The 24,883-nt window shown below is 36.0% G+C and overlaps 1 protein-coding gene and 3 long non-coding RNA genes across 5 annotated transcripts; all 4 read left to right on the top strand.

The window, feature by feature from the left end:
• Positions 1-2,854: 2,854 nt before the first annotated feature.
• Positions 2,855-4,395, top strand: LOC110896592 (pre-mRNA-processing-splicing factor 8A-like). The gene is made up of 4 exons (XM_035980924.1): positions 2,855-3,106; positions 3,219-3,571; positions 3,760-3,822; positions 4,223-4,395. Exons 2-4 carry the CDS (start codon positions 3,398-3,400, stop codon positions 4,280-4,282), a joined length of 297 nt encoding a protein of 98 aa, XP_035836817.1. The 5' UTR covers positions 2,855-3,106; positions 3,219-3,397; the 3' UTR covers positions 4,283-4,395.
• A 15,102-nt stretch (positions 4,396-19,497) lies between these two features.
• On the top strand, positions 19,498-21,006 carry LOC118484870. Its single transcript, XR_004874789.1, has 4 exons — positions 19,498-19,609; positions 20,095-20,204; positions 20,312-20,407; positions 20,551-21,006. It is a non-coding gene; the product is annotated as an uncharacterized LOC118484870 (long non-coding RNA).
• Positions 21,007-21,110: 104 nt separating this feature from the next.
• On the top strand, positions 21,111-22,139 carry LOC110896593. Of its 2 annotated transcripts, XR_004874788.1 has the most exons (4): positions 21,111-21,298; positions 21,402-21,495; positions 21,595-21,724; positions 21,806-22,139. It is a non-coding gene; the product is annotated as an uncharacterized LOC110896593 (long non-coding RNA). The 2 variants fall into 2 exon arrangements; XR_002568019.2 differs by having other exon boundaries at positions 21,595-22,139.
• A 656-nt stretch (positions 22,140-22,795) lies between these two features.
• LOC118484869 lies at positions 22,796-24,309 on the top strand. Its single transcript, XR_004874787.1, has 4 exons — positions 22,796-23,196; positions 23,369-23,493; positions 23,564-23,640; positions 24,120-24,309. It is a non-coding gene; the product is annotated as an uncharacterized LOC118484869 (long non-coding RNA).
• The last annotated feature ends 574 nt before the right edge of the window (positions 24,310-24,883 follow it).

Here is a 24,883-nt window from a genome sequence, read left to right as displayed (position 1 = left end):
TAATACAAAACTTTAAAGTCTACAAAAAAAAAAAAAAAACTTTCATGATTTTAAGACCATACCTAATCATAATATTTACGTTATAACCCTACTAGTGAAATATTCAAGACATAACTATAGATGTTTACATATCCTTAAAACAAAATAGAACGAATGCGGAAGCGTTGATTTGTGTGTTCGGTTCGGATGCACTTGCTTGATCATCATCCACCTTCTTGATACCTAGAAACTAAAATTTGGGTAAACATTAGTATTAAAGTCCTTGGAAATTGACATAATCGAAACTATGTTCAAAAACAAATTCGAGTAACCAAAAATATAAAAATTCAGCATTTATAACTGGGCGCTACCGTAACTTACGGTAGCTGCCGTAAGTTACGGTGGCCCCTGGGTAACAAAGGTCTACCATAACTCAGTAGGAAACCACCGTAACAATTCACTGGCTACCGTAAGTTATGGTAGCCACCGTAACTTACGGTAGCTGCTGTACATTCATTCTTGTCTTTGCAGTTTTGCCGATTCATTTCCTACATCACAGTAATCTAATTTCGAACACGTTTTTCACATGACCAAGGCTAGTTACTCATATCTAGATTTTTCCAACTATCACGTCTCGCTTCCCTCTCGAGGGATTGCATACGCACTAACTTACATGCTTGTTTCCAAGGATTCAAACTTGCCTTTTTATGCTACTTGACATGCTTAAACTTTTGAACTTTGACTCCTTTATTAGGGGTTAAATTTCTCAACTAGTTTAGCGTGTCCGCTATACAGCTTACGCTTTGTTTATAACCAATCATCAAGTGATGGTAACCAACATCAAAGTTTACTCTTCAGCTTGTTTTGACCCGTTCCACTTGTTTAAAGCACGTAGTCACTTTCGTGACATATTGGTTTATCTTGATTACCATGTTTCAACATGAGAACATAAGACTAACAATTGAACTTAATGTAACGAAACGGTAAATTTCGTACCTTTAGGGCACACCTTTCCCACACGTATTCCCTCTGGCTTGTCCGCTTGACGATCCGGACTCTTTGCCTAAAGAGTTCAATTTACAATTGGTTTAGAACTCTTTTCATGTTTATTAACGCATCATTATAAGCAATAATCAAATCTGCATTTTCATTCTATTATATTATTATTTTTTATTTATTTAAATCCTCACTTAGGCATTTCAACGAACACCTAGCGGGTCAGATTTTCACATATTCATTACCAAGTTCATGACTTGTAATTATCATCTAATTTCACTTTAATTAGTCAATTTTACATACATCTTGACATCAATATTTCTGAAATTACTTCTTAATTTCAGATTGTGCAAGAGCAAGAGTTATAATTCTAATATCTAACAAGTTTCTTCAAGCTCATCAATCACTTACAATGGTGATTATGAAACCCTACAAGTATTATGCAAGATTTTGTCAAGAAATCATCTAGGGTTTGTTCCTAAACCTCATAACCCTTCTAATTTCATCCATGCATCAGTCATGGTTGTAAAAGTCCCGACTAGGCTCCGAGTACTCCCCGAGTACTCGCTACAAGGTAGGTTGCCGAGGCACGAGTACTCTTCTCCCAGGCCAATTACTCCCCGAGTACTCCCGAATACTCCCGAGTACCTCCCGAGTACTCCCGAATCCGACTAGGGAGCGCCTAGCGACTTTTGCAACCATGGCATCAGTAAGCAAGCTAAATTTTCGTTCTTCACATTTAACCTAGAATTCAAGATGCAGCAAAGTACCAAAATTTTACATACCTTTTGATCCCTACGACGAGGTGATCACTAATTTGTGTTTAGAACTTGATTTAGAGCGAATTAGGGGCTTCAATTTTGTGAATTTTGTGTGAAACTAGGGTTTGGTGGAGAACCCTTGCCGCCCCCTGCTTCTTTGATCGACCAGACACACCCAAGGTGTGTCTTTGGTGTGTTTAAATTTTGTTTTATGAAATAAAGTTTCAAATTTAGCAACATAGGTCCCTCTAGTTTTGTTTAACTTAAGGTTGGGTTGTTTTAACTCTATTACAAGTTACTTCTAGACTTTTAGTTAACTAGGTTAGGAATTCCTAGTTAGTTAATTCTTGCTTATTTATATAATCTTAAAGAGAAATGTCGGTGCACCCACCAAATTACAATAATGCCCTTTCCTCATAATTACGGTAATGCCATTCTTTCTCCTCACTTCTATTTCCTCCTTCGTCAGATCCAAAACCCTAGCACAAAACCAATTTCAATTCAAACAATCATCTCATCAATCACAACCATCACACAAGCGATCAATCACACCGGTGTAAACTGTTCCAAATTGTCCCAGTTCTCCTATTGTTAATTTTGTACGGATTGTTTAGCGTCTCACTAGCTCCGATCACCAACTTCGTGTACTTCAAAGTATGAATTTCCTTTTTCTTCTTCTCTAATCGTCTAAACCTATATTACTTCCATCGTCTCAAATCTGCATTTAGGATACAGAAGAGAGAGAAATGGGACGAGAATGGAGAAAAGGTAATGAAGGGTGTCAACGGCATATGAAGCAATCCATATGGTATCCATTCAAATAATGTTGTTGGGATTCTTAAATGATGATATATAATCGCTATCGTTTTTGCAGAGACATTGTGTAATTATCATTGATTTTGGGTATGTATAATGATTTTGTTCGTTTTATGTTTCTTAAACTATTGTTGATGTTGTCATTAGTTACTATTGTAATGGTAGAACTGTATAATAGATTGGTGGTTTTTGATAGGATTTTGATGTTGATATTATATATTTTGTTTTGTATTTTGTTGAAAATTAAAAGGACGATCATATCGTATTTAGGGATTTGTATCAATCAAGTCGTTTTAGTGGGTATTGTGTTTAGATATTTTACCAGATCTGACTTCTGCGATTTTTATATAAAAAAGTTTTATTTGTTTTAGATATTTTTCTTTTATTATGCCTTAATTTAATCTGACTGTAATAGAAGTCTATATTACTATGAATATACAACCTCACTGTAAAGCCAGCAAGCACTAAGAAACAGTTGATTCTGGCTTATGTTATAGGCGATTGAAGTTTCTTCACATGACATGTCTGTGTATTGTTGCCGCTGGCCCACACAGGTTTGGTTTGTTTTCTTTTAACATGTAGTTGATTTTTTCATCTTCAAAGAAAGTCAAATGTCAAAAATATTTGTAATTGATATCCAGTTTGTGTTCTTTCTTTGGCTTGCAGGAATATTTTTAAACAACAGTGGTTTAGGCTCATAAGACTGACCCTTTGTTGTGTATATTAATGCATTGTATGTAAGCCTCTTACTTGACTATGGAAGGTAAGATTATATTTACACGTTTAACTTACAACTGCGAGTGGTTTCAAGTGGTATATTTGAGGGTTTAGGAACAGAGCGAACGATGTGGAACAACTCCGAACAGGAGATGTGGAACAACGGAGCAATTGATCCGCCTGGAACCAGCGGAGGACCGCCGCTAGCACCGCCGGGGACTGGAGGTGTTGGTGGGTCGATTCCGCCACCGCCGGCTGCTCAACCGTCGTACACTGTGTTGCCGTCTCCGGCTGAAGCAGAGGCGAGTCTTCTTCTTCTTCTTCCATTCAAACCCCATAAGTACCCAAGTTTTGTATCTATACGTTCACCATCTTATTCTAAACCACTTTAATCCAAGTGGGCACTTCTTCTTTCCTATAAAAATCCAATCTTTTAGCGACCCATCAATCAAGATGACGTGGATATACTCACTGTTTAGTGGGCCATCAGGGTTTTCTGCAAATTCAAGAGCCGAAGATGTTACAAATGGGATTGATGGAACTGGGCTTACTGGTAATTTTACTCTTAGATCTGTTGATTCTTCTTGAATTACCCTTTTTTATATTGTGAAATTTATGTTGTTAGGTTGATTGGATTTGAAAGAAAGTCAAAGATTGATGATATCATGCAATTGGTTTTTTCCAGTTTGTGTTTTTTGGTTTGAGGATGATTGATAAATAACTGATGAGATCATGGCAAAATTTTGTGGTCAAATGCTTTTTTTTTTTTTTTTTTTTTTGTGTGATCAAAGATTGATGTATGAATGATTGAATATGATGCTGGCATTTGCAAGTCAGACTGGTCAAATGTTTTTTTTTTCAATCTTTGACTGATAAGAATTAAGTAGATAATATCAGTGGAAAACAAGAATACAAAACCAAGAACTCAAGAAACAAATTTTTTATGTGCACAGGTTGATAGAAGATACAAACAATATTATCATCAAATGCAGATAATTATATCATCATTTTAAGTAATTGCTGAAGGTGGAGTAGCAAAAACCTACACATCACTCGCACTCGAGACCAATTCATGCCGTTTTCGGTGCTTGAGAGATGCAATCGACAGCCAGGTAACACGTTTTCAATAACTTTTTTTCAGTAAAGAGCCGGTCAAATATAAAGTATAAATACGTTTTCATTCGACGGTGTCATAATGTTTTTTTAGTAAAGAGCCGGATCAAATATAAAGTATAAATACGAGTTAATTACTTTCGACGCCGCCGCAACGCGCGGCGGGTCAAAATCCTAGTTTATACTTTATAATTCTAATATAAAGTTTTATATTTTCGGGGTGTTATACATTCCATGCTTCTTTGACGTAATTTCCTAGCGCAATTACAGTATGACCACTAATGAATCTTATGTTTAACAATATAAACCTATTAGTCTTTAGAGATTCGACAATATAAGACCGTGGGGTATGGTGGGGCGGGGGTTGGGCTTGGGTTGGGGCATTTGCTGACACGTGTAAAGGGAGCCCTCCCCACTGCCTGGTTACGTGTCCGCGGGGTATGGCGGGGCGTGGGTTGGGCTTGGGTTGGGTGCACCGCGTGGCAGAATAGTTTTTAAAAAAATACAAAAAAATTATAAAAAATCACACAACATTTATAAAAAAAACCTACAACTTCATTAAAATTTTAAAAATTACATAATCCTAAAAATTACGTAATTCCTAAAAATTACGTAATTTCTAAAAATTACATAATTTCTAAAAATTACAAAATAAACAAACCTAGAGCGTTAAAAAAATTTCAAAAAGGTCGATCTTGTCGAACGCCTTGTTTTCCTTGCCTCGAAACTCTATGTTCGCCACCGCCACCCGGTCCTCGTGGCTTAACTTGCCACCGGGAACGGCTTCGTAGTAAGTCTTGAAACGCTCGAGCTTGGGCCGTAGCGCGCGCCATTTATGTTGGCACGCGTTGAGGTTGTGGCGGTCGTTATCGACGTTATGTCGGTAGGCTCTGAATGCTTACACCCAATATTTTGTTTGGCCGGGTGGCCGACCCTTCATAGCGTCAACAACGCTTGTGACAAGAGCAATTTCTTCTTCATGGGTCCAGGATGCCATAGCGGTGTTGGTTTCGTGGGTAGCCGGTTCAAGAGAAGTGGGTAGCCGGTGGGGTTTCGGTTCGTGGGATGGGGGGACAGTGGGTTGGGGGTTACAAATATATAGATGTTGTTGGGAGACCGGGGTGGCGGTTTGGTGGTATGGAGGGACCGTTTGAGTTTTTAAATTCAAAATTTGAAATGGCCGCCTGACGTGGCGGGGTGAGCAAATGAGATTCCGCCAGCTCGCTTGGCCATACCGCCCCACGTCCGGCTTGAAAGCCAAGCCCCAAGGGGCCACGCCCCAACCCAAGCCCCATACCCCATGGCCTAAACCTATTAGTCTTTAGGTTTTAGGAGGTGGGGTTGGGCTTTTTTAGGTTTTTGAGCGGTGGGAGGTTTAGGTTTTTGGGGAGGTATATAGTTGTTTTTTTTTTTTTTTTTTTTTTTTTTTTTTTTTGTGAGGAGGGGGGTGTTTAGGTTTTTGGGTGGCGATAGGGTGGATTTATTTTGTTGTTTTCACATTCGTTCTCGTGGTTCTCCCAATAAAGGGGGGTGTTTAGGTTTTTGTTGTGTCCCTTTTACCTTTGACACATTTGGCTCCCTAGCGCCAGAAGCTATCCAATTCCTGACCAGGGTCCAACGGGTCATCCACAACAATTGCCCAGCCTCAGAGGGACAAGGTTTTGTCTTTGGTAGATTAGGGTTTGCAATTCAGAAAGGGGTGACGGCGCAACTTGTTGCCCGTCTACCTTTTGTTTTGATGTAACTTGACAAATATAAATGAAATTTCATCATTTTGAACTAAAAAAAAATTAAAAACCTAAAGAAAAAGAAACTAAAAAGGAAAAATATAATTCACGGTGTATAAAAAGAACAAAACAAATCTAAAGGTAAGCTTAAGGTAGAAAAAAACTAATAAAAGAGTAAACAGGAGCGATAAGAGGGGGCCAAGACTTGAACCCGGTTATATCACGAGTAAGGACAACTAGCTTACCACCGGTCTTTTTAGCTTACTACCGGGGAGTCATACATTTAACATATTAAATATAGAGTTGGTTATTTATACATCCCCTATTTTATTTGCACATCCCTTGAACCCTATAGGAAGCGTATAGGGCAGTATGATTTCTTTGGGTCCAAGCGTATTAAGCAATACACTTCATATATGTGTACTTGAAGTACAAACTTTTCAGAAGTTGGTATTAGGGGACCAGAGGAATCATATAGGGCCATACGCTTCCTTGAGGATTTTTTTTTCAAAAGACCAGGGGAATCATATAGGGCCATACGCAGAGCCGTTCCAACGTTTTTAGAGACCCTAAGCGAACTATGAAGTGGGGGCCTTAATTTCACCCATAAACTCTCCTCAAATCCCGACGGACCCGCCACCATTGGTGATTACGGTTACTTTTTTCGTCTAGTAATAGCGGATAGCCTAGAAATTGAAAGCAGGTTGTGATGGGAAGTAGGAACGATGTTTGCGGCCCCTATTTTAGGGGCTTTAGGCCGTTGAACAATGATGTTAGGTCGATGGTTGCTGTTGTGTTATAATAGCTAGAAATTAATGCGAAATGGGCTTTGAAACTAGGCCTTTTTCTTTTGCTAAACAACATTTATTTTGGTCTCCTTTAATGAAAAACTAGTTTAGTTTTGAAATAAAGGTATTTATTTAGGCCTAATGCATATACTATATATAAAAACTTTCTAAAAACTTAGAGGCCCTTATTTTTTGGTGGCCCTAGGCCCGTGCCTAAGTTAGCAAGCTTATGAAACCGGCCCTGACCATACGTTTTCTAGAGGATTTTGTTTTTTTTGCAAGAATAGCATATTGTTGTTAGTATCTTTTTAACTTTTTTTTAATTAATTAAGTTGTTTTTTTTTTTTTGTTATAAAATGATGTTAGTTTTTTTGTTATAAATTTTATAAAAGACGCAGTGAAATTAAGCAATCCAAACAAATTAAACATATCTAAATTAAACAAATATTACAAATACTTAAAATTAAATCCAATTGTTCGTACAGTACTATATCATATGATAATAAAAACCACTATCATCAATACTCGTCAGACTCTGCGAGTTCCTCCTCCGTAAAGTTCGGGCCACGCCTAGTAGAGGGTGACGGGCTGTGTCGTGTATAGGACGTGCCTGGAGCCTATAAAAAATTTAAACAAAATACCCATTACATAACATTAAATTGCTCATCGATAAATGAAATAAAAATAAGATAACATATCGGCATGGACGGGATGGGTTGGGTAAAGGATGACATGGACGGGTCGGGCTGCTTCGTAAAGAACAGACCCTTGTCCAGATAAACTCGTGGTGGTGGACGGGGTGGGATGTTACCCATATACTTATACATTTCACCCATGCCAGTCATCAGCCACCCCATCTCATCATACTACCACGATGCTGCTTTTTTCCAACATTAGACAAAATAATCCACCAGACAGAGATGGAGGGCGCACAAACGACCAGTAAATAAACAATAGAGATAGAAAAGATCGGCCTTCGATTATTTGTTATTTATTGAAGGATTTTTTTTCTTATTTTAGTTTTCCAAAATAAATGTTATTCTTGTTATATGTATAAACGTTATTTGGACACATATTTATAATTTTGATTAGGGGACCAGGGAACCATATTGCCCTATATGTTTCCTATATATTGGGTCTAGGGGAATCATATTGCTCCAAACGCTTCCTATACTTTAGGTATAGGGGAACCATATTGCCCCATACGTTTTCTATTGGCCCACTTTTCAGACCTTTTCAGTTTTGAACTGCGTGCATGCCAGAGAATCTCTAGGTTCATTGTAACAATACTAACCGTATTGCCCAATACGCTTCTTATTGGTGTCGCATTTAATGCTTCAAACCCTATGAAAAGCGTATTGGGCTATACGGTTCTTATTGAGGGATGTACACAAATTCTAAGGGATGTGTAGATAGCATGACCCTTAAATATACTATAAAAAATCAATTTAACATGGAAAAATTAACCTTTTTAAATTATTTACAAGCTTTTTTTATTTTTTGAATTTATTTATAAAAAAGGCTTCTACATGTATTTATATGTAAAAGCTTCAAATTTCTCGAACCCTGGTATCTCAATATATATATATATATAGTGTGAGAGTAAACGGGGAACCTTAAAAATTAAGAAACCAAGGAATCATTCATTTAACAAGGAAAAAATTAACTTTTTAAAATATATCATAAATATATCCTATTCTGTCTTAATTTTTTATAAAAATCAGATAGAAAGTTCAGTTAGTTAGTCTGATCCTAACACATTTTGGCGCATGCTTAAAAACTAATTGATCTCAACACATTTTTGCCATTTATTGACCCCGTTCAAGCTATGGGTTATAAATGGTTAAGCCCGATGACAATCCGAATATCATGTGAAACACATAAGCTGAAAATGATTCGTTTAAAACCTTGAAAGAATTTATGATATGTGTTTTAAAAAATATTAATACTCCGAATTACACGTTTTTAACAAAAATACAAATGTGTATAAAACAATTACATTTAAACTATAAACTTGATCATCATTTTGTTAATTCTAAATTAAAGTTTGGCATTTAATTAATACCAAAGTAATCTAAATTATGATCGTCCCTTTAAGTCATTTAGTTTTGTGATATTGGATTTTAATAAACCCAACTTTTATCAATTGGCCTATTACATATTCAACTTTTGAATTGTACTACATCACTCTCAACTTTAAACTTATTGGCCAATAGCACTCTTATACTAACTCAACGCTAACCCAGTTTGCTAATATTGGCTGCCAGGTCACTATACAAGTGTCACGTCAGCTGCCACATCATCAAAAAAGTCAAGTCGGATGCCATATCAGTTGCCACATTACTAAAAAAAGTCAAGTCAGATGCCACGTCAGCTGCCACATCATCAAAAAATTCCACATCAGATGCCACGTCACCACACATGTGCATCAGCAAAAAACTAACTAGGTTAGAGTTCAGTTAGTTTGGGAGTGTTATCAGCCAATAAGTTGAAAGTTGGGAGTGGTGTGATAGAAATCGAAAGTTGAAAGTGCTATCAGTCAATCGGTGAAAGTTGAGTTTATTTAAATTCAATATCTCTTTAGTTTTATATAATAAGATATATAATTGTCAAGCTACAAACCAGACATATTAACGCGAACCTAACTCTATCATTTAAACGTGTTCACAGATTAACCTGAGACTAACATATACATATTTGAACTAGATAAAAGCTCGCTAATTTCAAGTTATGTTCATGTCATATAAAAAATTCACACTCTTCAAACCACATTTTTTTTTCTCTTGCTTGAATATTTATCAAAAAGTTATTATTTTCTATTCTCAATAATTAAGACACATATTTAAAGTTTTTGGATTCAATCCTCACAAATAACAAGATTAAAGAAATTCGACGTTCTAAATAAACAATACCTTACTACATAGCAAGTTTCATGATTCGCAAAGCAGTTAGACAAAAAAAAACCATTAGATAATTTTCTGTTTAGCGTTAAAGCAATGTTTTATAAAAGGAAAATTCTATGGTTTTATTAAAAATCGGATTAAGTAATTAAATAATATTTACAAGGATATTAAAAAGAAATGGAAAAAGAGCAATAGTACTAGATTGATGGTGTGTAAAGATACAAGTCATAAGTTTTTGAGGATGACATGTCCTATCATACTAATCAACATTGCACTAGAATTTATATAAATATGCTTAATTAATCATTATCAATTAAGCATCCCATGTTCTCATGGGAATAACCGAATAATACTATACATCATTAACGAATTTGATTAAGAGTGTTTTATGTCCATAATTGATTTAGAGTGTTTTATGTCCATAATAATACATGCTTAGATTAATATAATCATTTGACTTATTTTTCTAATTAAAATGATAATGTGTATTTATGCATGACAAACACACACGTATATATAGGGATCGATAATGCTATATGGGTGCCCGTTCAAGTGATCATGATTTCTTCTTTATATGGGTACCAAATGTTTGAATGACCTCGTAAGTTTTCAAAAAATAACCACTATAAATAATTTATGCGGCTGAAGGGGTATGGTCCCAAAAAGTCGCGCAAACCTCGTAACAGGTTGCACGTGAGACCATACTCCTTAGCATAACAACTTGATAATAACAACCTCGCGCAGCTCACATCACATTATGACTTACCCCCGCGCGAGGAAGAGCACATAATAAAATCAGATAGCAACACTTAGCATAAAAACAATGGTATAAGTGAGCACACTAGCCCCGCGCGGGTTAGTTGCCATCAAACAAAGTCCTCGCCATAGGAAGACGCGCTGTTACCTACAGAGGTACACAGGGTACAAGTGGCAGTAAAAAGAGCCAATGAACGTTCAGCAGGCTCTGTTCAATCGTGCGCCACGATCTTCTGACGATAAGTACACAAGGACGCCTACATGGCACCAATCAAGAGACGGGGACAACTGTCCCACGATCTCCACTTGTCTGCTGATGACAGAAGGGACAACAAGGCCGACAACAATGACACGTGGCTCCAATCAAGGTGCGCCAGCACCGATGAGCATCTAGAAGCCACTAAGCAGTCGAGGCCAGCGAGGCAAAGAGCATATTCGTTGTTGTCCGTTTCTGGCCCAAGGCCCATCAGCCCACAACCTCTTACACCTCTCCGGCTATAAATAGAGACCTTCATTCCTCAGGTTATTCATTCTATTCTCTCGGCTCTTACTCTTATCTACTTAATTACTCTCAAAGCAGTCGCTTATTCTCACGCCGGAGCCCGGTTAAGAGGGAAACCCCCACATTCCCCTCTTAACGAGTAACGGTGTTCTGTTTTGCAGGTTGATTAACCAGTCGGAGCTCAAATACCTAAAAGAAGATTAACCACTATGATAGGAACATAAACCCACCTAATTAATACCTTAATTAGATCACTGTTTCTTCAGCGGCAAAAATAAAAGAAGATATATAGATGAAATGGTATACGTGTTGCTCCTTCTACAAGACCATATATATTTAGGATAGATCCTGTGCAAAGAGGAAAAACCATGTAATGATGTAAAGGTAGGAAACCTCTAGAATGTGACACCTAAACTTTAGGCTATGGTCATAATCGTCCATGCGTAATCATGTAGCGGTGTACGTAATCACACAATGTTACATAATTACGTAACGTTACGTAAAAACGTATAAATAATCATACAACGTTATAAGCGTTCAGAGAGTTAGGCATATTATGTAATCATGTAATGGTATGCAATAATTTAAGTTCTAAAATAAATTTAATTTAATCACGTAATCAAATAATATCACACTCAAATTAAAGACGATAATTTTTTCTATGGTATATTTGTTTTTTAAATATATTAATATATGAAAAAAATTATAAAGATTAAAAAAGTGGGAAAAGTTGTGTTTATGCTTAAAAGAAATCAACAATTCTGACCATATTCATTTTTTCCCCTTCATTCACTTTTATGCTACGTAACTTTAAGATTTAAGATAATTAATTAATTTCAACCATACAATTAGTAGATCAATCCTCCTTATTTTTTCCTTATCCTACGCACCCAAATCAGAAAAGGAAGAGGCTGGCACATGGTGTTATTACTTTGAAGATACAAACCCCTGGCTCAGATGATGACTTAATCCACACTAATACCATTCTAATAAATCAGTCATTGCTGCGTAACATGCATATCCCCCCCCCCCCCCTCCTTTCTCTATATAGGGGTTGGTTTAGGTATAAAAGGGTAAGAAACATGAAATTGAACGAACTCTGATTGAGTTCATTCTAGTGGTGTTGAAACTAGCTCGTTGAACCCTAACCCTTTAACCCTAAGGTAAAACCTAAGCTAAACACTATGATAAAACCATAAAACTTAAGGCTAAACCCTATGATAACCCTAAACCCTAAAGTTCAAATCTAAAGTTAAATCCTAATTCCTAAACCCTAAAGTTAAAATATAAAGTTAAGCCCTAAACCTAAAAGGTTCGATGAGACAGTTCCTAACGCTGCTAAAATGAGGTCAATCGAAATTCGTTTCACACGGTTTCTCGCGTTTTTTAGGTAAAGATCGTTTTGTATTTAATCTTATCTTTGTCTAAATATCTATATATATGGGTGTGTAGGTATATGTATATAGACAAGCACACGTAAATAAATTTGTAAGTATTGAAGAGCTCCAATCATATAATTTATTTGGCATTAAATATTAAGCAATCTGTGGAATAACAATCTCAAAAATGCGTTCGTGTCCACAACCTGCAAAAAGAAAATCTTTTTTCTCACATTAAAAACTATATATTATGAGCAATTCAAGAAGCTGTTAGATGTATGCATGACTACATGAGATGTACTTGATAAGCAAACATATAATGAACCACAGCTCACCTGATTGGTCTGATAGGCTTATGAAAGCTTCCATTACCAATCAATATTAAATGTAAAAATCTATTATAAACTAGTTTAATATATATTCTTACTATATATCAATATTAAATGTAAAAATCTATTATAAACTTGTTTAATATATATTCTTACCATATCTTATTCTAGCTATGAGACATTACATGTGTGCAGATTTTTGGTATGTATTGCAGTCATAAATCAAAATTGTTTCTTTGTAAAAGATTCCAGATAATGACTACATTAATAAATTGCTATTTTGGGATTGCGTTTTGAACCTGATTATTTGATTATTGTGTTTTGAAGTCGCAAAAAATCTATTTTGAGTGTTCGGTAAAAAATTAATAAAAAGTGATTTATTACGTTTTGTAGAGTTCAAAACGTGATAATCCATAAGTAGGTCACCCCTTGCTGCAGGAAAACGTGATAATCCAAAAACTGATTTTTTACGTTTTCACTTATTTATTTTTTTAAAATATATATATACTTGCCAAACACTCAAATAGTTGATTATCTGATTGTTGTGATATCAAACAACATAATCAAATCCAAACAATGTTGATTATCTGATTATTGTGATATCAAACAACATAATCAAATCCAAACACTATCTTTCTGCAGCACGTTTTGTTACAGCTAATTATCTGATTCTGATTATTCAAAACGCATAATCTATTTTCAAAACTCAACCCCAAACACCCCCTAAATACTAAAACTTTAAAAATATAGATTAATAAATTGCTATATTAAATACTAAAACTTTAATGTGCAGATTTTTGGTATGTATTGCAGTCATAAATCAAAATTGTTTCTTTGTAAAAGATTCCAGATAATGACTAGATTAATAAATTGCTATTAAATACTAAAACTTTAAAAATATAGATTAATAAATTGCTATTAAATACTAAAACTTTAAAAATATGAATGAAGATGGAAGTGACATTAGATTTTTTTTTAATTCACTGTTAAAACAATGAAGCTATGCCCTTCCAAATTTAATTCGATTTTCGGGTACTTGGAGTCGTCTCGACTACCCAGCAAATTTCTAGTCTTCTCGATGTGTGGTAAAACCGAGGGAACAGTATTTCCGTGTTCCCGGACGATTTCCCACGACTGACTTTCCCATTCACCCCAGACGATTTGGGTGATTTCCCCTTACACCTCATCACTCACCACCTCCACGTCATCCTCAAATTTCCCCATTCCGCAATCCACTTTGAGCAGCCATATGAAGATAAAAACGCAATAGATAATATCTTTACAACCAAAAGGCTTGTAGCATAGTAGTCCCAAGTTGTGAGGGAAAAGTTTCATTTCCTATGAGGTTGAAGGTATGTTCTAGTCACAAAGTTTGACAAAATGCGTAGATTTAGAAGCAAGATTAGTGTATGTATAAGTTAGTCATTATATATAATAAGTTTAAAATTTATCGAAATGGGTTCGAGTAGTAAGCAATCCTACTTGATTGAGGACTGTCCAAAAAGCTAGTGGCTCAGAGCTTGCTCGGAAAAAGCTCGCTCGATATGGCTCGGTTTGAAACTAAGCCGAGCCGGCTCTGCTTGGTCAGAAAGTGAGCCATATCGAGCTCGGTTTGGCTCTATCATTAGCTCAACTCAGTTTGGCTTGGATTATTTTAATTTTTATATATTCTATTTATGCATAAATATAATATAATATATAATTAAAAAAAACTAGTTATTATTTGTGGGTATTTAGGTGTGCACTTGAAAATCTATGGCATATTTAGTGTTGATTAAGATACTAATAAACCATACCGTATTTCGTTGAGATTTGAAACATATTATGTATTTGCTTGAACTTGATCTTGAATATGTTCATTTCAACTATTAAATGATATTTTAGACAACTCAACTTTGAAAGTTATGTATTAACTCTTTTTTAAATCCGAGCCAAACCAAGCCGAGCTTGAGCTTAGATATTCAGCTTGGTTTTATTTAAATCCGAGCCAAACCAAGCCCAGCTTGAGCTTAGATATTCAGCTCGGTTTTATATATAAGCCGGGCCTAGCTGACTCAGTTTATAATTGAACTGAACCCGAGCTTGCCCTAGCTGGGCTCGGTTCGGCTCATGAATGGCGCAACTTTGATTTGTGTCACAATAACTTTTTCGTAAGTCTCAATCTCAATTCAAAACTCAAACCTACCAAAAATGCATCAAACAAAACCTTTACAAAAGTAGGTTTTTGTGTAGATGAACCAAGTGGATTTATATCATCAACAAATTTATTAAAAAAAATCAGTTTCAAATATATAAGACACTAATACGTAATAATCTATTAGATATCATGTTATAATAAGTTAATCCGGTTTATAAAACTTGGTTAAGTCTGTTCTCTTACTTAATTCACACATCTCGTCTTCAAGTATGGTAAAATGATTTTTTCAATATGATATCGACACATGTCATCGATTGTATGTGTAGCAAATTAATCTTCATCTGTTATCTACTAGGTTGTAGGGTATGAGGCGCTATCACCCATCCATCTTAGCAACTTTATTGAGAAAGGGAAAGAAGGGGCTCCATCTATACCATGCTAGTTATTGAGAAAGGGCAACACAACCTCCTAGTTGAAGTGGCGCATACGTGGCGCAAACATGGCACAGTGGAGCCCGAGCCCCTCTCCATAACCTGCAGCCTTAGCAAAGTGTCGACCAAGAGTGTGTGCGAGAAAATTGACTTATAGGAATGAAAAAACCTACTTCCCATGCGAATTGAAAATCAAAATTGAGGTACAATTTTCCTACAACAGCCTAATATTTCATATCTTAGTTAGGAGAATGAAAGTGGGTTTAGAAGCTTAGGGTGTCCGGAGTGGGGGCGGCAAACCCACCCGGCACCGATCGGCAACCATTGCCAGCAACTTTGCCGCCTGAGTTTTACCGAAAATGGGGATGAGTTCGGTGAGGGAACACCGATGCGAGGAGAGGGAAGGTATGAGAGAGAGGGTAGTGTGGGGTGGGGTCCATTCCAATCTCAATCAATCACACCTTTTTCTTTTTTTTTTTAAATAGTTTACCACTTCACCAAGTGTCTAAACCATTGCCAACATTTTGAGCATAATTTACCACTTTGACATAACACACTCTCATTGATTGATTTTTTAGTTTGTCACTCTTAAGTGTTTAACCACTCCTTACACCTATATAGCCAAAAGAAGAGTGTAATCAAAGTACAAGAACAAGTACCTTCATGTTTACTTTCAACCACACTCTACGTTTGGATCCTGAATTTTCTTTTGTAATTTATTAGTAGATAAAATTCACTTTATTCTTTTAAATCACTCAATAATAATTATTGATTGATTTTATTTGTAATTCAAACTAGCAGAGACATGGAAACCATGTGGATGTACATATACCCACGAACAAAATTTTGGTTTAAGTTTTGTTTTGTAAGAGAAAATCATTATCTGTATACCATTATATCAAATCTTTCTTTTATTGTATGCGTAACGACGGTTTATATAATGATTTCCAAATTATAATGACTTGACTAGTCAAGATCCAGCAATCTTTATCTAACCCAATGAGTAATTAAAAAAGCGTGAAAATATCTCCCCCTTTTTCTGATAATAATATTTGTTTTTTCGGTTGTTAATTTCTTGTATAACTTATGGTGTTAATAGTTAAGATAACATGCATTGCTATGGGTGGACCATATGGTGTTAAAAAGATGAACCGTCGGATCGTTTTGTAAACAAGACTTTTAGCGACGACATTTTTGCATGTCGCCGCTAAAAGTGTCGCCCCTAATACCGTTATTTCTTGTAGTGCATGTGGATGTACCTATCCCACCAACGCGTCATTATTTTAACCAAAATAAATGATATTTGACAACGGTACATTACGGGTGTACATTTCTAACTGAACCAAATCAGTAACGTGGTTTTGATTTCAAAAAGAAGCAACAAATGTTTGTTGAATATTATTAAAAGAAAAACTTATATATTGTTATTTACCATAATAATGTCTTGTGTCAATTTAGATTACAAGTGACAACCTTCGGATTGATGAGAGGCGTTGGCATGCAGCTTTCAGTGCCACCATTTTTGGTCGTTTAAGTATCATGAAGATGGTACAAAGGGAGTCTAATAGTCTTTGTAGGGACCATGTAGTCCAGTTAGGATGATTAATTGACTAGCTAGAATGAAGGATTGATGTTTAAACAAAGAAAGTCTATATGCTATCATTTCAACATAATATATTGTTGATAGCTTATTATGACCATTAGGGGATACGGAGTGGGGGTCGGCAAACCCACTTCCCCGATTTTGTTTCAAGTGGCAAACCAATGCCAATAAACTTTGCCGATCAAAGTTTCACCATTTCGGTGATGCTTTACCGATGCGGGAAAGGAGAAAGGAAAGAGAGAGGGGGGGGTGTGGGGTGGGGTCCATTCCAATCTCAACCAATCACACATTTTTCCTTTTTTTTTAAAAATAGTTTACCACTTCACCAAGTGTTTAAACCATTGCCAACATTTTTCACCAAAGTTTAAACACTTTTGCCTAATTGACATGGCGCGCTCTCATTGGTCGGTTTTTTGGTTTGCCACTTTAAAGTGTTTAACCACCCCTTATACCCTTAGTAAATAAAGTATTCGTTGAAAATAGGTTTTCATTAAACCTCAGTCACTTGTATTTGTATACAATATGGTCTCTAAGAGCATTCACATCCATGGAATCAAATTGTGTGTGTTGTGTTTTTAAAATATAAAAAAGTATAAAAAGTGGTTGTGAGTGGAGGAGAGAGAAAATGTTACTGTTCATCTGTATATTTGGGGGGACACTGTTCACCCTCTATAATTTTTTAATATATTTTGAAAGTGGTTAGTGAGTGGAGGAGAGGGAAAAAGTAATGATAAAGGTATAAAAATATTATTTAATTGAAAATGAGAGAGAAAATGTAGTGTTTTTTAGTGTAATTTAAGGTGAAAATATAATGGGATGGATGTGAATGCTCTAAGAACATTTTTTAAGGGTAACATTTTTTTTTCTTATTACAAAAATAGGTATTTGCTACGATTAAATCCGTAGCTAACACTCATTTTGTTATGGATTTAGTCCGTAGCTATAAGTCTCGTTGCTAATTATTGCTACGAACTTAGCTACGGAAAGTATATTTGCGATGGGTTTAGCTACAAAAAGTGATGTTATTTTAGCTACTGATTCGCTACGAAAAATGTTTGCTATGGAATTTCGCTATGGATTTTAGCTACGAAACTTTGCTATCATTTTTTTTTGCTATGCAGTTTGCTACAGATTATTAGCTACGGAGGTTTTTTTTTTTTTTTTTTTTTTTTTGCTATGGATGTTAGCTACGATTTGGCTACAATAGTTTGCTAGGGTCGGGATTTAGAGAAAACGGTAGAAAGTGTGAGAACGGTGAGAACGCTTATCGATCGTCGATCAAAACAATCTATGGACTAGATTGGCGCGGTGACATTTTCGAAAATAACATCAATTTTATTACGTGGACGCGCTTCACTAAGGGTAAAAGCGTATTTTGACTACTCCAAACAAAACGCCTCATGAAAATAAAACGCCAAAACAAAAATCACACAGTATACTGCTAAAAACGCCATTAGATATAAAATACCAAACTTAATTATAGTAAAATCTCGCCAAAAAAATCCTATATATACAACAACTCAGACCTTCAATTAAAAAACACAAACAAAAACCCCAAACGCCATATCTATTATATATAATAAATGTGTTGTTTTTTGCTGATGTGTCAAGCTATTAGCCCCTCTAAATTGTGCATTTTGGCGGGAAAACACTGGATCCTTTTTTTTGACAATGAAGCCCCGAATGGAGCTATTTTACCCCTTTTTTTACCCGTGTATATAAGGCATCTAAAATCCTAAATTTCTCTACACCCTCATTCTTCTCCTTTGCCGCTTCATTCTTCAATCCCTAAATTCACATCTCAGCTACTGTAGATCACATTGCCTCTTCTTTTTTATTTTCTTTCTCACGAAGGCGTGTTTCACACATATCCTCGGACGCTCCATCTTTCCCTCGGATCATCTATGTTCGATCATATTTTTTTCACAAACCCTAACACAAAACGATTCGCCGTCTCCATCGATTGAACCTTATCACTTCATAAACCTTAATCCTACACAACCATTTCATCTATTACGAAACCCTAATGGCCATCTCAAACATAATTAAAGCAACCAATTGATAGTTCTTTTGATTAAAGATTTGTTGATTATCGCAACTTCATAAGGGTTAAATTAAGGTATATTCAACAACTTTTACAGATCTGTAAACTCCACAGAGAAGATGGATTTTGAGTTGAGAAGAGCGAGAGAGAAATTGGAGAAAGAATAAAAGGATCGAAAAGAAAAGGCCAAATTACGATTGGAAAGAGAGAGAAAAACCAAATTAGAAGCTAATCCCCACCGTGAAGCCATTGAATCTGCTCAGAGATCTCGTAGAATCCATGCAATGGAAGCACAAATCTATATATATATATATATATATATATATATATATATAAACATGATAAATAAGGGCTTATGTGTCATGTTATGAGGGCTTAGAAAATGAGGTGGCATCACCATAGGGCTTCTTGAAATTGGTTTTGGCTCCAAAAAGTTTCATCTCTTTTTTATCGTTTGGACACGTGATCCGGTTGAATTCGGGTCATCCGTTGCCTTGAATTGGATCTGTATAAAAGGCAATACCTCAGAACATTTTCTCTCTGTAAACCCTAAACTACATCGCCGCTTTCATTCTTTTCATATCTCTGTGTTTTCTCCTCTCCATTGAAGCCGCTTCGATTCTTTGAGGTGTGTTTAAGGTTTCCATTTCATAATCTTTTGCCTTTCTTGACTTACAGATTTGCTATTTTTTCACATAGAATTGAATCAGAGAGAAGCAATGCAAAATAAGGGTTTTATTTGCCAGCTTCCTTAACAAACCCTAACACGCCCCCATCTTTGCAATCTCTCCATCTATCATCTTCGCCATTTCTTGCTGTGCTCGATCGAATCTGATTTAAGTGATTTTTGTTATTTGTTATTGTAACGTTTTGTGAATTGAATTGTTTGTACAAATTTGTAAATGAATGAAGTAATAAGTTATTGGAGTTGTTGACTTGCTGTGCTGATTCAGTGTGATTTCGTTTGCACAAGCATTGTACGCCAACTGTTCGATGATATGTTTTTGAGAGTTTTGCATTTGGGTTTTGCTCTAAGGTCTAGGAGGGTTATGCAGTTAATTATTTACAACTTTCTAGATAAAAATCATAAAGTTATTTTGGTGTTTTATGCAGCTTTTTGGGGTAATCATGTTTTTGACAGCAAGATCAGAGGCTTCTGCAACTGGTACAGTTAGAACTGCACATAACCCCCCTTGAGCCTCTTCTCATACCGCTAATTTTAGGTATGCTCATTTTCTTGATTTCGTTTTAGTTGTCTCATTATTCAATTGTTAATGATTATTGAGAATTTAGGAGAAAATTGCCTAAAAGTGAATGAAATTGCCTATAGGTGTTGTTGATTGAGGCTTTATGAGGGTGAATTAGTGAAATAGCTACACCTGGTGTTGATCTATGTATTATGTTGATGTTGATTTAGCTATTTTTGGTAAACTCCTCTCTCTCTCACTCTGGCGATTCTAGATCTGGATCTAGGGTTCTTCTACATCATTGGTTTCATTTGATTTTGTAGTGAATATTGTTATCATGCTCATTCCTTTTGAAGGACTTCCGATCTGATCTTTGTTACAGGCCTACAATCGCATGGACAAGAGGCGAAGAGGCGTCGATTTTCTCATAATCGAGAGAAGGAAGAAGGGCAGCGATGAACTGGGTTCTGATAGGAGTTTCAAGGGTAAGTTTTTGATTTTTCTTTTGCTTATCATTCGAACAAAGCCCTAATTCGCGGCTGGTGTCAGCATTGGTACCCTAATTCTCTTCTTTGATTTGTACATAAATGGACTGACTCTAAAAGTTTCTTTTCATTTGGATTGAAAATGTTGTTACTAATTCTTTACGTTTGGTTAGTGTACAGGTTGGTGGAAGTAATTCAACAGGTCAGAGTGGTGGTCTTTGCGTGGGTGGGGGCTGAATCTTGGGTTTTGGACTGGTTGTGTCTTGGTGTGGGTGTGTTTTGGTGTCTAGCTGGTTCACCACTTGGGGAGTGGCTTCTGTGTAGTGTGTGTTTGGGTGCAACCTTCTGGGTGGGTGCTGAAAATAAGGATATAAGGAATCAGACACCGGTCTAATTCAATCATAAATCATAGAATCATTTTAGATAGGGATTAAGGATATAAGGAATCAGACACCGGTCTAATTCAATCATAGAATCAGTTTAGTTAACTCTACATAAGTACATATATATTTAGTTTAGAAATTTGGATTGTGCTTGATGTGCTATACTATTGACAGCCAGTCTTCGACAATTCTTGAACCGACTTTTCAAATGGATCAGCTGCATGACCCTGCAGATTTTTTGCAGCCTATGAGAAGTTCGAAAGTAAACTACTCTTCTCTAATCTTTGTGATTCAATGTTATTTGATGTTAGATAGTGTGACACTGTTACACCACGAATCTATACCATTTTAAAATTAATTTCCAGACACACGTAAAGAATTGAAGAAACAGAGAGGTGAAGACCCAAATGAGCCCCAAATTCCCACTACTGCTAGGCAACGTCGACCTGAAATGCCACGGTACTATTGCAAATTTGCAATACCGAGATTACTTTTTTATTTTACTGAATTGTGTTCTTTTTAAATTCTAATGGTGTAAAGTTAATTTCATACTTCAAGAGAAGAACGAGTTATCAGCATCATGTCTACTCCAGTCAGCCTGAAAATGATGTGTTATCTTCTCAAGAAGCACTGCAAGATACTGTTAACATAGTCAAGCATGCTATGGAGATCATTCATCTTCTAACAGGTACAGTATTACATCTTTACTCATGTTTCTGTTATAACACGTTTGCAGTTTGCCATGCTAAACAAGAGTTTTTATTAACAGGCCAAATGGGTTTGTGACAAAACGGGTTCTTTCTGGTACCACTTAGTTCAAACATACTTAAAACAAAAGGTCGGTGGGACCAAAATACAAACAGCCCTTCAAGTTTTTTCGAAAACGAACAGGGTTAAATATAATGCGTTTTGACATTTTAGTATGTGTGTCGTTATAAATTCACGTTTCAACGTAAACAATATAAATTCATGTTTCGACATAAGATTTTTCCAGAAACGAGTCGGGTTCTTCAAACAGGTGCATGCGAGTGTGCGTTTAGGAATGTGAAGACTGTTGCTGAGCGTCTAGCTAATAAGCTTATCAATGCTGGCAAGGGTTCTTCAAACAGGTGCCTTTTTTTTTTAAATAAATTTACGTGTTTTATTGTTTTGTGGTTAGATTTATTTTTGGTTTTTCTTTTTTTTTTTTTTTGCTGATTTGGTGTTGGCTTGATTTGTTGTTTATATAGCTATGCTATTAAAGAATGATGAGATTGAGAGGGTTGGCAAGGCTAATCGTTAAAGACGAAGATTTGATGTCAGGGTATTCGGTTTTGGTTGTTTTGTTTTGGTGTTTTAATGGAAAGTAGTTTATTATCAAACCTTTTGGCTGTTTGTTATGGATTTGTTTTTTTATGAAAAATAATTAAAGAAATCGTATATGCCTTATTATTTCATAAATTTGGACCTTTCATATTGTTGGACAGATGACTCATTACTCATTTATTATATCATGAAAACTCACCATATTGTACCATCTCATATCTAGGACATGAGGCAACAAGCCAATGTATTTTTCCTGCATCGGGTCACATTTAGGATTCACATATGAAGGTGCATGCAAAGAAAGCATAAAGTGGTTTCGGGTTATTGTAAGATGCTTAAGTGTCTAACTACACCATGACGTCTGTGTCTTTGCTCAACAAGTTAGTTGTTAACAAACATTGCAAGGCTCTACAACTCCAATCGACACCTTTCGGGACAGAAAGAGTGCGGCAATCTTTCATGCTCAATGGACGAGTGTTCCAAACTCTTCTACGAATTTGCAAAAAGCGTCTGTATCAACTTCAGTTACAAAACTACTGCGTGGATATAATCCAGACGTCAAGGCACTGGACCATTCGATTGGTCTGTTGTCCACCGTAGACACTAAACGTTCGAACTTGACGGGCTCTCTGAAAGAGTACCCGTGGATGATGACCAATACTGGGAGGGCCCACCTGTGTATCATGTTAGGCGGCCCATAGATGTTATATCTTTAGAAGGATGGGGTGCCATGTGGAGGGGTATACGATCAGGGTTAGTTCGTGATTGTATATTTGGTGGTGTGTTTTTTTTCCAGCTGGCAATTCACCGCGCGATGCTCGACTGGAAAGCTGTTGGGATGGACCCCATACCAAGGTCTGTTTACGTATTTAACATTGTCTTACAAAGAATTATTAAATTTTCCTACCCGGGTGTCTACCCGGGTGATAACCTAGTTAAGGTATATTTTGATTGATTGGTTGATTGTCAATCGAGGTTTGTTGATTATCGCAACTTCATAAGGATTAAAATATCTACTTATTTGCAGATCGATAATGTTAGGCTTCATCCAGATGGATCTTTAGTCATTATTCAGGATCACTCACCGTCGCCAGGCTCCGTCGGTTTCAACCCCGTCTTTATTGTGTTTGGTAACGGTGGTCCAAGTTCAGTGTATGCCATCAATACTCTTAGTTTTTCATTTTGATTGCGTGCTTATACTTTATACGATTGATTTTTATAGGTTGGAAGGTGTGTGGAATTTGGCAAACCGATGTCAATTCTTGCATTGTGGCTGAACGAATTAGTAGAAGGCAACAAGTTTGTATTTTCTTGTGGCAATAATTGTGCTGTTGATTGTATTTATTTTTTGTTATTTGAAAATGGTTTGGTAAAGTGGTGGCCAACAAGATATTAAAAGTTTGTTTATTTTAGTTGCCCCATTTCGGTTCTGTGATCTAATTGGAATTGGTTTTGTAATGGGTAAAAATGGTTTTTAGTTGAACATGGTAATTACTAATTTGGTATTGGCTGAGAAAATGGATTGAGTTGGGTCAAAATCTTTCTATGAAAAAGTTATATGTTAAATTTAAGATCATTATTTGTCAGAGATGAGTATAATTAGTAGTTTTGGATGTAAAATGGCTAAGGGATCCCAAATGGCTTATTAGTTTAAGTTGGATTAAATATATAGTTTTGTATCTTTTTGAGCATTTGAGCGTTAGGATTCATGTTAATTGACATCTGTTCCCATTATGATCGATTTCAATTATGAGAATTAATTCTTTTGTTCTATGTAGGTTGAGCTCTTAATCCCCCAGTTGCAGTTTCTTTGATGATCAAGGTGGAGTTAACTACATCGGTATCTACTTATTTTTTGTTTACCGTCGAATTGTTTGATGAAGCTTAACACATATTACAAAATCAATGTTTTTAATGTGGTATGGCATTTCGTCAAGAGGCAATGCTATTATTCCTTGGTACTAAAGGATATCGTGCCTTACAACCAAATTCATCTGATATGTTCTCTTTTTATTTTTATTTCGTTTTTTTTCATCAAATACTAATATTATTCAATCTTCATTATCTAATTACATTTGTGTTGCTGCAAATGTTTTCTTTCATAGGACCTGTGTGAGCTGGAACATATGGATTGATAGTACTACTGTGCAGGAACATATGGAGCTAGAGAAACGGTACCGGGAACTTACGGATTTGTTGGTAAGTTAACAGTTGTAGTCTCCTGGTGATGAATATTGGCTTTAAAAATGATGACATGCTTTGACAATATGCACAGTTAGAGGTAATGACAAGCGAAAAGGCGGCAGCGGAGTTCCAATTAGAAAAGGATATGAAGCGTATTAAAGAAGCTCAGGTTCATTATTGTTTCTATTCATTGCGTATACTTTTATATATGTGAAGGTGAATATGATGGGTGGGTCAGGCGACAGTCGATTGGGTAACATGTCAAAAAAGATTTGATTCAAAACGAGTTGAAACAAAGCACTTTTAGCACAACACGTGCCGGATTGGCCCCTGAAACACTCTGTTCTCCGTTTCAAGC

The sequence above is a fragment of the Helianthus annuus genome, chromosome 12 (assembly GCF_002127325.2).
Source record: "Helianthus annuus cultivar XRQ/B chromosome 12, HanXRQr2.0-SUNRISE, whole genome shotgun sequence".
Taxonomy (NCBI): Eukaryota; Viridiplantae; Streptophyta; class Magnoliopsida; order Asterales; family Asteraceae; genus Helianthus; species Helianthus annuus.
This window is presented reverse-complemented; position numbering and strand designations above follow the sequence as displayed.